Source organism: Gallinula chloropus, assembly GCF_964237585.1.
Source record: "Gallinula chloropus genome assembly, chromosome: 3".
NCBI lineage: Eukaryota > Metazoa > Chordata > Aves > Gruiformes > Rallidae > Gallinula > Gallinula chloropus.
The window spans coordinates 103,836,949-103,852,963 of NC_140087.1; the positions used below are offsets into that span (position 1 = coordinate 103,836,949).

At 40.8% G+C, this 16,015-nt stretch overlaps 2 protein-coding genes across 2 annotated transcripts in view; one reads left to right on the top strand and one right to left on the bottom strand.

Annotated features, from left to right (window-relative positions):
• EIPR1 (EARP complex and GARP complex interacting protein 1) overlaps window positions 1-4,757 on the bottom strand; it is a gene marked incomplete at its 5' end in the record, with an annotated part of 79,243 nt that extends 74,486 nt beyond the window's left edge. Inside the window, one exon of the mRNA XM_084261852.1 lies at window positions 4,716-4,757. Within this exon, the coding sequence (XP_084117978.1) occupies window positions 4,716-4,757 (42 nt within the window). The remainder of the gene's footprint in view (window positions 1-4,715) is intronic.
• A 160-nt stretch (window positions 4,758-4,917) lies between these two features.
• Window positions 4,918-16,015, top strand: part of TRAPPC12 (trafficking protein particle complex subunit 12) — a 54,988-nt gene continuing 43,890 nt past the window's right edge. Inside the window, exons 1-3 of the mRNA XM_084262273.1 lie at window positions 4,918-4,964; window positions 5,668-6,869; window positions 11,707-11,823. Of these exons, the coding sequence (XP_084118399.1) occupies window positions 5,673-6,869; window positions 11,707-11,823 (1,314 nt within the window). The 5' untranslated portion in view covers window positions 4,918-4,964; window positions 5,668-5,672. The remainder of the gene's footprint in view (window positions 4,965-5,667; window positions 6,870-11,706; window positions 11,824-16,015) is intronic.

Below are 16,015 nucleotides of genomic sequence, written 5' to 3' on the forward strand. Positions count from 1 at the left end.
TACGTATCAGCACTACTGCAGTAAGTGTATGCACCAGTAGTAATTCTGATTTTTTTTATACCTGTTGGGTTAATAAAGTACTTATTGAACTTGGCAAAACTGTCTCAGTCAAAGTCCTTTATGGGAGTCTGACAGGCAAATATTGCTTCTGATATGTGGCTACATATGTGATCCTTTAGACATAAACCAATGACCAAGTCTGAGATTAAGACTGGACCCAGGCACAACTAGGCTCTTCTCTGAGAAAAAGTTTAGAAAGCAGGGGGGTCCTTTCTGAACCTTGTTACTCAACAGGACGTCCTCCCTCGGCCACACATCTGACTCACACTCCTCACGTGACAGGTCTCCTGAAACTTTCTCTTTTCCATGTCTTTTGAAGTACTGGCCAAATATACAACTTCTTTAAATTACTTTTGGGTTTTTCATTTGACTGTTACTATTTAGCACATTAGCAGAAAAGAAAAAATAATCAATATTTCTTCAATACATAATTTGTCTTGTTGATACACTGCACTGGCTTGATATGAGCAAACCCAACATTTGCATTTAGTATAATACAGTCAAAAGACCAGCTATAACCCATGTATCATTTGAAAATCATACAATTAATCTGTACCAAGAAGCAGTGAATTTGCAACACAAAATAGAGAGGACAGTACTTGGCTTACAGTCCCCAAGTCCGAATTTAAAGTTCTTTGACCATCTGCTTTATGCTTAAAACCAGGAATAATTTACTGCTACTTGGGAGGGTGGGAGCAGAGATGGGAAGGAGAGAGTGCTATCTTTACTGATGCCTCATTCTGGAAGCCAAATACGAGGGGTTGTCATTCCCCCTTTCCCTCTATTGCTGCCTCAACAATACCAATCATCTTCTAATCGTTCCTTCAAGTTCACATAACTATGTTCACATTGTCATTAGTCTGTACTATATCTAGTATTATCCAGATCCTGCTAATTGCTTCAGGGTCCTAGAAAGAAAGTTTCCACCTGATCCACTTCATGCACTGTGAAGATCTTTGTAGAATTAGACAAGAGTTTCGTCACTTATCTACATTTTCCTGCACCAAAACTGTAAACTTAACTATGTTAGATTGTAGTTCCATGAAAAGTCCTCACAACTGAAATGCTGCTTTAAAAAGGGTCCTGAAGCAAGATGCTGATAGGAAAACAAGTGAGAATACACACTCAACCTGGATTAAAACACACAGGATTAGCACTCATGATGAGAGTCATTTAAGAAAACAAAGAGGCTGGAGACAAATGCTAGGCTATTATTCCGCAGTTTCTTGAACTTGGTCAATTTTCAAAATAAATCCTCCAAAGACATCTCTATAGCTGTATCAGAATTACTATCTACTTTCTGTTTAGGCCATTCTCTCTCTCCTCACACAAGAGAGCCCAAAAGCTCTCCCAAGGAGGAGACTTCCACTGCCAACAGGAGCTATAGTCTCCGCATCTGCTCCACTCCCATACTGAGAGCACAGCAGGGTCTGAGAGGCAGCACAAACTTCCCTGGGTGCTGCATAAATGTTCCAAACACAGGCTCTATAATTATCACTCTGGCACAAAGCAGTGTTCCTCCTTCCTCCACCTATGATGCTGGCTAGCTTCTGCATGCTTTAAAAACAAGGAAGACGCAGACTGGCCACCCAGGAATCACAGCTGGCTTCACAACTGAGCCAAATACCTGTCCTGGAAAGCACCCCTCCACACAGTTCATTTCCAGGGGTATAAGCATCATCAAGACAACCTTAAACTAAGGCAAATACAGTATTTTGAGACATTCAAAGCAGCTCCCCAGCTCATATTGCACAGATAGGCATCCAGACAGGTCTTGACTATCTCCGGAGACAGACTCCACCACCTCCCTGGGCAGCCTGTCCCAGGGCTCTGTCACCCTCACTATGAAAGTTCTTCCACATGTTGGTGCGGAACTTCCTGTGCTCCAACTTGCAGCCATTGCCCCTCGTCCTGTCTCCACAGAGCACTGAAAAGGGGCTGGCCATTTCCCCCTGCATCCCATGCTTCAGATATTTATAAACATTAATAAGGTCCCCCCTTAGTCTTCTTTTCTCAAGGCTGAACAGTCCCAGCTCACTCAGTCTTTCCTCACTAGCTTTAATATTGTTTTGCTGCCAGATGTTTAGCTTCCCCCTTGCACCAGAGAACAGCAAACTACTGTTTCTCACTGACTTGGTAAATCTTGTTGCAGTTATTACACATGCTTAGTACACAGTTTTATAAGGGCTCAGGATTTGTAGCATATCTTTAGTGTCCATTCTCATGTGTCAGAACTGTGAGTGATGTGGTGGGTCCAAGTAGGACTTTGCTGTGCCACCATGCCTTTTTTTTGATGGAAAGCAGATTCAAAAAAGAGAAATACACATTTGTCCATTACCTTACTTACAGGACACATTTTGTACATAAAAATGAATGCAAATTGTGCAAAACAAATGTTGAGTTCATTGATGAATAGCACCCCAGAAAGAATCAGATTTTTCTTCTAAACCTGACCACACTGGATCGGATGAAAGGCACATCAGCACAACTCCATTTTCTCTGGCAGTGGCCAAAGACAGATTTAGTGCTTGCTGGAGCCATATGTAGCTTCTTAGTGTGCGACCTCTCATGTAGTTTCTAGATGTCATGCGTTTGTGACATACAATTTTTGTTTAAAACAAGAATGAAGAGATCCCTCCCTTTTTTTAACACTTTATAATTTCAAAGCTCAATTTTCAATAAGCTTCTCATAGAGATGAAGTAAAAATTGGAAATGACAAAATACCCAACAAACAAACCAACCTGACACCCAAACATAAAATCAAAATTCTTTAAACCAGGATGAAATCTTTGTCTGAAGAGCTGCTTTTAGTCACAGTGCTTGTGACACACACTGGAAAGGAGGTACAGTTGTGATGGTGCAACTAGCCATTATTATCAGAAGAAAGCAGGCTTAAAAAAAGAGTAATAACCTGTCTTACTAGACCTGGAAATGCAACTTGGAAAAACCATACCAGTTTTAGGTTTAAGTGTCTCCATCAGAGAAAGCATTTTGTTTCAAAGCCACACTGGCAATTAATGGAGATCAGAAACAGAAGCTTCACCGCTACACTAATTTTCTTACTTAGCCATAAACCATCTTTTCTTTCCCCACTTTCTTTTTCAATAATCTGCACTTCACTGCAATTCCTTCTGGTCACAGCCACCATCTTGCCCTTTTACTTTAGCCTCCTACCAGACAGCCGTGTTACATACTCTGTGGAAGAAGAGAAGAGGTCCACAGGAGACATATGACTTGGGGAGGTGGGAGGCATAGGTCAGTGGGAGTCCCAGACACCACACACTGAAGCTTTCAAAATTTCTGAAAGACTTACTATACATGACCTACTAGAAAGAAGCTATTAATTCTGTTATGTGCAGAACATAGATCTCTTTTACAGAATTGAAAATAAGTATATATTTTATTAATTTTTAAGTACATGTTATAACCACCCCTAGCAGTCACAAAATGATGGCATACTGCATCAGACTTGTGCAGATCTAAAATGTAGTACAGGTGAGTATTATACACTAGCTCATATAGAGGAGGGAAGCCAAACACTTGTACAACTTGCTAAGGAGATCTGCTGGTATAGTCAGGATGACAGAGCACAAAACTCAGTAGCCAGGCCAACCAAATGTGCTTCAGAGAACTTTCGTATACTACTTTCCATGAGCACTTCAGTAAAGGTGCCTAAGCCAAAGTGGATATGTACATATTTACTTTACTGCACCCGCTGTAGAATGAAAACGTTCTGTGAGCTGCAGAAGAAACACAGCGCCTCCTGTTACTGCTACAATGGACATGACCATAAGCCAGCTGTTGCCAATATGAACACGTAGCAGCTGAGTAAAACCCTTACTGTGGAAAGAATCATAAGTTACAGTCCCTTTCACCCACCCAGCTACCTAGCTGTTTATTTTCTCAGAACTTGAAGAAACTTTATTAAACGTGAGTCCTATGAAGATGACCAACGAACTCTTAAGGGAGTTGAACAACAGTCCCCATTTCCTTATGGCCACAAACACCAACATGATGGGCAGATGCGTCCTATGGGACAAATGCAGCCATGGAACCCACACCGAGAGATCCCAGAATCACCAAGTTGCTTTATGGTTGGACATAACCAACTGCAACCACGACCTTGTCAGCAGCAGCTTCATGTCCTGCCCTCACAATGGCACTATTTAGAAAAAAATATATTAAAAATAAAATCTGGAAATGAATAAACAACTACAGGAACCTCTTCGAGATGGCCGGTGCCTCCCTGCCGGCCCCAAGCAAGACAAAGGCTTCCTCGGAGGTGAGCCCAGGGACGGGCACCAAAGGAGGAGCCCCACCAGCCAGGCTGCCACGAGGGGAACACCCTCGGCCCCTGCTCCCGCACTGCCGCACCTGCCCTGGAACAGCAACTCTCGGAGCAGGGAGCGACTCCTACCCCGCACTCGCCCACCCTTAGGAAGCCCAAAGCGACAGGCACATACCAGAAGCCACCAAAGGCTGACGGGGTCACAGGCCCAGAGGGAGAAGGGAGTGCCAGGCGCCCCATGAGCGGGCCCCGCAGCCCGCCCCAGCACTCCCCTGCCCCACCGCACGCACCCAGCCCACAACCACCACCTTCCCGGAGGCAGGACCGACACCAGCCAACTCCCCTTCGGTCTCCCACAGCGCCCACCTGGAACTCCAGCCCGTAAATCACCGGCGCATCATCCTCCATCGCGGCCCCGCAGCCGAGCGCAGCACAGCTCAACACAGCTCCCTGCCCGCTCGCCTGCTTTTCTGGCCCTCGGTGCTGCCCGTCGCTTGACGCTTCCGGGACGTGATTTGCGCATGCGCGCTGCCGCCCCGGTCCGCGGCGCAGGCGCGGTGGGGTGCGGTGCTTAGCGCGGCGGCGGAGCGGGGGCGTCGGTGTCGTGGCGCGGAGGTGAGCTGAGGAGGGGCGCGGGGAGCCGGTGTTGGTGCCGGCCGTCTCTGCGGCTCTCGTGTCGGCTGAGGGGTGTCTGGCCGGGCGGGCGCTGAGGCAGTGCCCGGCCCTGAGGGAGAGCGGCGGAGCCTCCCGCCTCGGTCTGTGCCAGGCGGAGGCTGTGGGGGAGGCCGCGCCCACCGCCGCCGCGGGCCGGTCGGGGCTGGGGGGGAACCCCGCGGTGGCGCCAGAGACAGGGCCGATCTCCGGGAGCGCGGGGCGGGCAGCGGCTGAGGCTGGGAGGGGGCGGAAGCAGCGGCGCCGCCTTGCTTCCTGCGCGGCCGTTACCGGCTCGGCAGCCTGCGGTGGTGGTAGCGTGACTCCGTGGGGCCGAGCCCTCCCCTTTCCCTTTCTCAGAGGGGGACCGAAGCAGTCTTTGGGAGCGGGAAAGCAAGCACCGGGCTGTCGCTGTTTAGTGGGAGGCAGTTGCTCTTAATCATAATAGTTTGTGACTTATAAAATAGGTGACGAGAAAGCCCTTTCTCAGGATTAATTTATTTTGTGGGTAGACGTTAAATGAAAGATGTCAGGTAGTGAAATGGCTCTGTCTTTAAAGCAAGAATTTCAGTATTTGCATGGTACCTTGGAGTCTCAGAGTGATACCCAAGCAATACCTGAACAATAAAACTAACACTTGTTTTCGTGGGGATTTTTTGCTCTTCAGCTACCATGGAGAATAATGCAAGTAATGCTAAGGATGCAAAGAGCGCCTCAGATGAAGATGATGGAGGAGACATAGTTCATCAAAAAGCTCAGGAAGAAATTCTCTTTCATGAGGAAACCATTGATCTCGGTGGAGATGAATTTGAATCTGAAGGGAATGAAACTGTTTCAGAAGATTCGAATAATTTTGTAGATAAACTTAATGAGCAAATGATGGAGAGTGTCATTATTTCAGATTCTCCAAACAACAGTGAAGATGACACAGGTGAACTGGGTTGTCTACAAGAGATTGTAGAACAGATGGAAGCTAAAGATAATCAAAAAACACAAGCAGAAGAGTTTTTAAGTAATGAGAGTGAAACTGAACATGAAGAAACACCCAAAGACATTTCTGAGATTGGAACAGATGATCAGGCATCTTTGAAGGAAGAATCTATTCAGGAAGCAGTGAAGGAGGAACCAAAGTTGGGAAACAATGTTCCTGTTGAAGCAAAACCAAATAATATTGATGAAAGCAAACGTAGGGATCAGATATCGTCACCTACTACTAGCAAACCATCTGAAGCTGAGCCGATTCCCGTGTGTACCATTTTCAGCCAAGCAAACAATGTCAATAACCAGCCACAGTTGTTCCTACCTGACGGTTTTGAGCCTCAGATGGTCAAATCTCCCAGTTTTAGTAGCATAATTGAGACTCCTGTGAAGTCTAATCCACAGGTGGTTCAACCAAGTCCTAGTCTAAGCAAGTTCTTCGGTGATACTGTTAACACTAATACTTTAGCTTCTGATTTTTTTGATTCGTTTACCACATCCAATTTCATTTCTGTTAGCAATCCCAATGCAAGCTCTTCAGTTCCAGAACAAATGTCCTCCCTTTCTAATGGTGGGGACAGTTCCTGTGCTTCATCTAATCCTACTTTCTCTGTGAGCAATGGGAGACCTGAAGCAGGTGGTCCACCATCCTCTCTAGAAATGACTCAGTCCCCCAAGCCGTTCTCACAAATACAAGCTGTTTTTGCTGGGAGTGATGACCCTTTTGCCACAGCCTTAAATATGAGTGAACTAGATAGAAGAAATGATGCTTGGCTTCCTAGCGAGGAAACCAGAAACGTTCTGATTTCAGTTGCCACGCAGCAATACAGCACCGTGTTTATAGATAAAGAGAATCTCACAATGCCTGGATTAAAATTTGATAATATCCAGGTAAGAGTCTCTTACTGCATCTTAGTGCGTGATTGTGTTTTACAAACATTGTATAAGAGTTGTTCAGTAATCTGTATTTCATACTGCTTCATATAGCTGCTGGTGGTCACTTTGTACATATTGCTTCAAACCGTATTAGGAAATTCAATGTCACCACTTACTCATATGTGAAGGGGCTAAAACCAGATCTGCTTCATTCACAGTGAATTTTGTTGGGTATGTTGAAACCATTGTTGACAGTTTCCATAGAGTCTAAAACAGGTTGTACTTTTAAGTAGTTTCAGTGAGTTTCTGGTCCTTCTAGTTAGTATGATGGTGCTCACATTTTGGAATATATATATAAAAAACCTGTATTCTGTGCTACAAATTCTGAAGTGGACAGCTTTGGTTGGTTTTGCAAGCAAGTGGCAAATAACATTTTGCACTGATGTTCACAGTACTCTTAATAATGTTGACACTGACTGAAATTACATCATTTGTATCTTCCCTAAGCAGTTGAAAAGTGTAACCTGTAGGAAAGATCTGCAAAATACTGGGAAGGGATAACCCCAAAGTTAAAGAGGAAACTCCAGATGAGATCACAAAGGGATAAACATACTGGTGGAAACCCATTTCCTTCTCTTCTGTCAGAGTTCCCAACTGGTGAGAAGGCATAAAGTGGGGCTTTTTTTTTTTCAGAATCTTTGAGAAATTTTACTTGGATTGATGCAGTATTTTTCACGAAGCAGTGTTATTGTTGATGCTTAGCTAAGGCCATCATTTGGAATGGATTTTTTTTTTTTTCTTGAAATAGGCTTATCCTACTCTTTCATGTCCAAGTATAGATGATAGAATTGGCGTCTAGACACATGGTGTTCAGGGTTTGGATGCTTTAATCCTTTATTGTAGCATAACAAAGATTGTAAATCAGTAGTCAAATTCAAGCATACAGTAGTCTGCAGGAACATTCAGAAAAGTTTCTGGAGTTAATCAGGTCCAGATTTGTAAATAAATTATCTGACAAAGATTTCTGTCACAAGCAAATTGTCACCATTTTTGACATGTACTGCGGTGCTGCTGCTTCTTTAAGCATTTGTTGTCACAGAGCCAAATAGTTGGTGTGCAAAAAATGCTGTAATAGGAAGCTACTTATTTTCCACTCTTTGGGGGGAAAAAAAGCCCCAAAACAAACAAACGTGAAAGGCCTTTTCATACTTCCCCCAAATTTCCCTTAGACCTTGATGAGTAATTCAGGAGTGTGTAGTATTTCTCTCCTGTTGACTAATGGGATGGGCAGAAGGAATGACTGCTTCCCCAGGCCCCAAAAATAAGGTCCTCCTTCCTGGAAACCTCCTTTTTTACAATAGTTCTCTCATGCTTTCCTCAGTCCGGTCAAGGATTGAAGTCTTGTTCATGCTCATGATTCCCTGAAGCTGGGCACATGTGTATATGCAGATCTGCCATTTAATATGTAATTGAAAACAAGATGTTATGAAAATGTCCATGTGATGTATTTCTACAGTAAGACCTGATGTACAGTCATCAGTGGAATTAAAGGGGGTTCCTGCTGCTTGCTTCATCGATTGTAATTTATAAGCAGCCACCTAGGCATGTCAGCAGGGACAAGTTTTGAAGTGCTTTGTATTTATACAACTTTCCTCCCTTCCAATTGCTGCTTTTCAGTGGCCTGAGTGTGCACCCTGACTGACCTGACATCCCCTAGTTTGGTATCATTGTTCCATTCACCTCTAGTACTGCAAATTGTGTATTTAACTGAAAATATAATTATAGAGTACTTGAAATGTCAACTGAAACATTGTGGGAGGCATGTTTTCAATGTTAAATCAGCTTCCAACAATCCTAATGCGAAATGTTAATGCAAGGTGTTAAACCAGGCTGCACACAGTTGACAAAGTTACGTGAAAAGTGCATTTGCAGTGAACTGTAAACGTGCTTTAGGGAAGGACTGAAATTGTGTGGGACCTGTGTTGAAGAGCTTGGTGCTTGTTTTTTCCCTGTGCACTCAGAGAATGTCTGTTCGTATTACAAGTGAGTTGTTTTACAAGTTAAGTGGGTAGTCACAAAGAAACATAATTTTTTTAATTATCTTGGATTGCATATGGTGCAGGTTATTTGTACCTCTGCCAAGTGTGGAAGAAGTTAGGGCTACGAAGATGACTAAGGGCTTGGAGCATCTCCCCTGCGAGGAAAGGCTGAAAGAACTGGGGCTGTTGAGCCTTGAGAAAAGAAGGCTAAGAGGGGGTCTTATTAATGTTTATAAATACCTTAAGTATGGGAGTCAGGGGGAAATGGCCAGCCTCTTTTCAGTGGTCTGTGGAGATAGGGCATGGGGCAATGGCCACAAATTGTAACATAGAAAGTTCCACAGCAATATATGGAACTTTTACACAGTGAGGGTGACGGAGCACTGGAATAGGCTGCCCAGGGAGCTGGTGGAGTCTCCATCTCTGGAGATATTCAAGACCCATCTGGACGCCTATCTGTGCAATATGAGCTAGGGAGTTGCTTTGACAGGGGGGTTGGACTCAGTGATCTCTTGAGGTCCCTTCCAACCCCTACAATTCTGTAATTCTGCAAATACTGCTCTTTAGTCTCTTTCGATTACACCTTTTTTTATCAGTTAGTGTTAGCTGTCGTCACATCCTTTATTTTATTATATTTGTATGTAATATTTCCTCCTCCAAAGTACTGTTTTTGAGGATTAAAAATTCTGTAGTGTTTATGTAATTTTTGCACACACACCTTTTCCTTAATCCTTCGGTCTACTGTATGAGAGATGGAAATCTTGTTTATTTGTAGGATAGGTGACAGCATCAGACGTAAAAATTTTCCATTCAGTGTTAACAGTAGTTGAGTCTAATTCCTAAAAAAACTAGCAAGAAAACACATACATATTTGCCATCAATGTCTATAGGGAAAGTGAAAACATTTAATAAGTTATCTTTATCACAGCTGAGATTTACAATATTTTATGCAGCTCACCCCTTTTGTTTTAAGCAAAAGGCTTTGTGGCTAGCTTCCTGCTCTCTGTTCTAACAGCTTCCTGCCTCAGTTCTTCAAGTGAATGTTTCCTTTAGAGGGATTTTTTGCAAATACTGCTTTGTATGCTTAGACTTTAACATAGTCACTTTCTGCTTTAACTTCTTAAATATTACATGCCATTCTAATTACCACAGATCTGGAAAGATATAATGGATTTAAAATAGATTGCAGAGAAAGGAGGAGGGCAGAGGGGAGGGGTTGCTTAAAGAAAGAGGATCTTATGACTTGCAAGAAAAGTAATGATCTAAAATTCCTAAAATGTTTAAGGTAAATAGAGCATTGTGATTTGCTGGGGTTTATGGCAAAGGAACTGCTGAGTAATAAGCAAAACAGAGAAAGTTACTGGTCTTGTAGAATTCATTGCTCTCTTGTACTATTTTATTTTTGTGATAAAAACGGACCGAAAAATGAACAAGATGGGCATAGGGGGGCAGGGCAGGGAGGTATGTCTATTAGTGAGTATTTAGAAATGGTAGGCAAATGTCCCCTGGCACAGATGGACCATAAAGTTCTGGCAGCTTTGAGTTGGTAAAGACCAGTATGAGTTTATTCTGTTTCTTATGCTGTTTATGGAAACCATTTGCTCTTTGCCAGTGGGATGGTGAACCAGGTAGATCTTTGCTCTGGCTGAATGTGGGTTATAAATTGCTTTCTTTTTAGAAACAAAAATATAAGTACATTGTTAATATGTTGCTGATAATTCTCCTTCCCTTCAGATATTTCCTTTTCTAGATTACAAACACACAACTTAAGGTTGGCAGAAATCTTACAGAAATAATTTCTGTACCTGCTTTGGATACGTGGTGGCTTCTGACACTGTGGGGATTCTCCGGTGTGCAGTAATGTGTACAGGCTCAACAACTAGGACCACCCCACTGCACCGTGTCCTGCACTCTGTATTGGCAGATATGGTACCTGAAGTGTGTGCACACAGTTAATAGCAGAGTTCTCAACCTCTGCCAGTGTCCACAGTTTTTCAGCAGTTGCTTGATGTTAAGCTTGAATTTCTTGATTAGTTGTTGAAGATCTCTACTACACAGAAGCATGTGGATGTCAGCCAACAGACGGGAAGGCACAGAAATCAATGCCTGAACAAAGATTAGAGGGGGAAATTGAGGCACAGAGGGTGCCATGAACAGTTAGTTTATTACTAACAAAGCTAGAAATAGAACCTGGATTTGAATACTCTTTCCCTTAGCTGCTTCATGTCATAAAATGCAGAGACCTACTGCAGAAATCTACAGAAATCAGTCCCTCAACTAGTATTCACATTACCTAGCTCAGATAATTCCATTTCTCCCACTGATTCCTGCAGTTAATTCTTTTGAAATTAAGAATACTTGTTGAATGGTTGCTGTTTATTTGGTTTTGTATCTCTGAGTTTATTTTTCTGTGGATACTTAACTCTAGTTGATCATGTTCACGTTTGTCTTCAGTAAGTAGACTGCAGGTTTTCATAATGGATATTAAAACTTACTGTGTTTTGTGAGGTTGTTGAGTATTTTGAAGGATAATAATAAGACAAGCATATGAGCCTGCATGTTTCTATGCTGACATCTAAACATTGGGAAAAAATAATATAACAAATAATGTAGACTAAATCTAGAATTTTTCATTAAAATGTTGTAAATATGTATGCATTTATATTCATTTCACACAAGAAGTACTGGAAAATAGGCATTTCTCAAGGGGAAAAAGCTATGTTTCTCAGCTTTAATTCAACTTTTCATTTTGATAAAATGTTTAAAAGTGTCTTGTTTATGTTTTTTTCTTTTTCTGTTCCATGAACACCAAGGGAGATGCAGTAAAAGACTTAATGCTTCGCTTCTTGGGAGAGCAAGCTGCAGTGAAGAGACAAGTTTTAAACGCCAACTCCGTAGAACAATCGTTTGTAGGCTTGAAACAGCTAATTGTAAGTAACAATCTGTGTAATTCGATATATATTAAATAGCATGCTTCCCTCAAGATAACTGGGAACTACTGACTGAAGGAGGAGGGGGGGGAAAGTGTGCATATCAGTCTGTTCCTGGTCCTGCAGAAGTACTAGCAAAAAAATTAGTACACTAGTTTTTAGTGGAAGTAAGACTGAGTTTCAAATACTGGCTTTTAAACAACATAGAAAACACTGAATTTTATCAACCATTAATTTTATGTAATATAAATGGTTCCAAACAGATTTTAATGTCTGTTTTGTTAATTTGTGTATGTTTAGTTAATCTGTGTATGAATTGCCTGTTTTCACCTTGGTGTTTTACAAAAGGTAAGACATACCAATTGTTGTAAACAGTAAGCAAAGACGATGTTCTAATTTCAGCTGCATTCATTCTTTTCATTTCAGTGTAGTAGTACTAAACTAAATTACTTCCAAATGAAAGCTTTTTTCTTTCTTAATAATTTAAGGTAAAATCCTTTCCTTAGTGTAAATATTTTGGACCTGGAAATAGTTGTGTCAAGTAGCCTTATGAATTTTGCCTTATTCTTTCAGCCATTGTGTTCCTGTGTGAAACTCGTCACTATCACATGACTGATCTGTATTTAATCTGTTGAAATGTCAAAATATTTTAGGCTTATTTTATTTTTGCAAGAATGAATAAAAAATTGCTGAAGAAAATCAGTGAGGAATTGTGTTAGGAACAGTCTGTATTTAACATCATTTAACTGTACTACATTACATATAAAACTCCAAAACAGATGTTTCCTCATGTTAGGAAACCTCTAGGTGGTCTCCTTGAGTGTTGTTGAAAGAATTGAGAGGTAATTTTTGCAACTAAACCCTAAAAAAAATATTGTGATCTGCATCCTGAATACAGATGTTTTTTCTATTTGTCTCAATGTTTTGCTTAACCTGAGAGTTTGGAGGGGAAAGAAAAAAAGTCTTATTAAAAAATCTTGTCCCCCTGACTGTCTGAATAGAAAAGGCCTTTTCCACACTTCCTTTCTCTCTTCCAGAAGAGGAACTTTGACATATGGGAAATCTTTTTCTGTTTGGTCTGGTAGCTGTGCCTATGCAAAATGTTCTTTTGTGCTACAGACCATCTTGTACCTTAAATACAGTGCTGCCACTGATACTTGTCACGTTAGAAGGTGGGGATGTCTTTAGGTAAAATGGCAGCCAGAAGTCGAGTGTTCTTCAGTTCTCAAGGCTTCCCATCATGAGTATGCAAAATAACTTTTTCTTAATATTGTTTGCAGAACTCTGTGGGGGTATTTTCATGATAAGAATTTTTTTTTTCCTTGCAAACATTGCTGTGTTTTCTGAAATTCTTAACATGCAGAATTGATTTCTGATTGTCAGCAGTCTTAAAGGTAAATGCTATTTCAGACTTAGAAACATGAAAAAACATGATCAGTGATAGTAATTAAATTAATTATAAAGATGTGTGCCAGAATGACATACAATTAGTGTTCAGTTACCAGTTCTACTTTCTTTGAGTGACCAAATATTTTTAGAGAATGTATTTTTTTCATGCAAAGAAGCACTTAAAGGGAATGTTTCCGTTAATATCTGGATAAAATCTGGTGAAAGTTGGCAGTATTGCTATTCAGTTTCCATAAGTTAAAGATTTTTTTCCTTACCTATTTGGGAGCTAAATGTGGACATGAGAAGTAATGAGATCATGTCAGTCACGCAATTCAATCCCTTGCAGCAATGGACAGATGCTCAAAAGAGTCTATTTCAACACAGTCCACAGTACAGAAGAGAATGCATAGAATTAGGGTAGACTTCAGCTCCAGACTGAAACCTGTTTATTTAGGTGGGCTGATGTCTGAATTCTTAAGTCAAAAGGGATCTAATCAGTACAGTTACTGGCGACATCTAAATTTAGATGTATAAATCTAGAATCCCATCTAAAAATCTCAAGAGCTGTCACATGCTGTAGGGAGGCACCAGTGGCACCTGAAACCAAAAGTCAATGTTAAGTCCTATTATGAACATTAGTTAGGGTAACATTCTCAGATGGTCCTGGGTGAGCTCCATCTTATTATGTGAAGGAAAGAAGAAAAGGGGTAAAAAACACTAAACAAACACCACCACCCATGCCACACCCACACCCCCCAAAAAAAGGCATTCCAAGCCTGACTGCTCCAGAAGAAAATGCTTCATTTTTATCTGATTGTTGTTTCAATCCTGTGTGTTTGGGAAAAGCATGCTAAAGATTTGGTTTCCCAAATCTTCGTACCACAGGTCTTCAGCTGCAACTCTGGAGCTGAAGAACCTCTATTCTACTGTGCAAGTGCTCTTAGCTTATTTGGGTGTTTTAAAAAATGCAGATATATTGCTGCTACTTTCAAAGGCTATTCAAGAGCTTCATACCTTTGGTGGCTAATCAAAGGAATTCTAATCAGTCCCCTTTCAAAATCTTTTTTCTAATCAAAGATAAAGTTGTTTACACCAATTTAAGTGTTTTGATCTTATGTTGCTTTTTTAATCATTTTTACTTCTCAATATTTGCTTCCTTTCCCCAGCTACTTTTTATGGGTAGACAGCAGTGATATTTCCATTTCCCAGATTTTCTTTTCACAGGCAAAAATAACTCTTTTAGTCATCTCATCGTGGATGGCTTGATCCTAATAGCTCTTCTCAAAGTCTCTTCCAAGTTAAGCTAACATCTTTTGTTAGCACTGTCTAGAACTCAGCACATTATATTGCAGGTTGCATAACTTCCCCTGGTAACAATTGTGGTTTACCTTTTCTGTTATTCTTACATTGTAAATCATCTGATCCTTGTTGTTTTTATATATATGTTGACAATACTTTCTTGGTTGTATCTGCGTATGCAGTTACTAGCTCTGTTCACCAGAGTCACAGAAGAATATCTTAAGTTGGATTGTGTACATCCTTAGGTAGTAACTTCTCACCTTCCTTATAAAAGTTTCAGGAAAAATTTACTTGCACAAGTTAAAAACAATTCTTTGAATTAGATAAAGTTGGTGCTCACAGTAGAGAATGTTGGAGACTGAAGTGTTTTTGGGGGGGATTACAGCAGTTTTTGAAAGTTTCCTCAAGTACAATTAGTTGTCAGAAAATAACTGTTGAGCTCAACTTCCAAAGGTGCACCGAGAGCAATCACTGCTGAGGCAAACAGTTGTTGATTAGGAATGGAACTCAGATTGTCCAACTCACTACCAAAAATTTTTGTTTAGCATGAATTTGATCTCTAGTTGATCTGAGTGAGATTTGTATCAGTAACCCAAAGAGAGGGATAGTTGGTTTTTGAGCTGCACTTTCATAATTTAGATTTCAGCTATGGAATGAATAACAGTGAGTTGGAAATGATTTAGTGGTAAAGTAATGATGGGGAGGAGGAACTACATTTACAGCTTTGAGGCAAGTGATGGAGTGGTCAGCAAGGTAATGCAATAAATCTCTGCTTTTCATTGAGGCTACATGCCTAGAGGCTAACAGTTTGCATTTTTTAATTGAAAACAGAAAATCTTGAATATTCAGTTTCTGAGAAGTTCTATTATTCTGGTGTAGGAACATGCATTTACCTCTCAGGCAAACACATGTAAGCAAGAGCTTGTCTTCACGGCGTTGCCTTGCTCTACAGCAGCAAATGAAAATTGTAAATGCAAGGTGCAATTATGTTAGTTCCTGATATTCTATATTTTAGATTAATTTTTTACCCTCATTTGGGCCAATAGCACAGTATTTCTTACTAGAGACCTTTCTGATACTTTGAGTTGTAAGGGTTGCAGCCATAGGAGATTTCTGTCTTTTACAGTTGTCATACCTAAAAAAAGACTACTGTATCTTGCCACTCTAAATACACTATGTTTGCTGTAAGTATGCAATCATTTCTTCAAGCTACTAGACCAGGAAAGGGTTGCTAATTACATTTTCTTAACTGATGTGAAAGTGTTCTACCAATGTAATTTACAGGGGAGAAGAATGTCATAGCTAGTGGAGGAGGACATTTTAATCACTTTAATGGTGTTACATGTAGAGTTAATGACTCCCTTTGAGTCTATTTAAAAAAAAAAAATCATATACTGTTACTTTTACACATGATTAATGTTGTTCTCTTATACGTATTTTCAAATATAAGAAACTTGTGTACAGCTGTATGGAATACATACTCACTTTAATAAATCAAAATTAT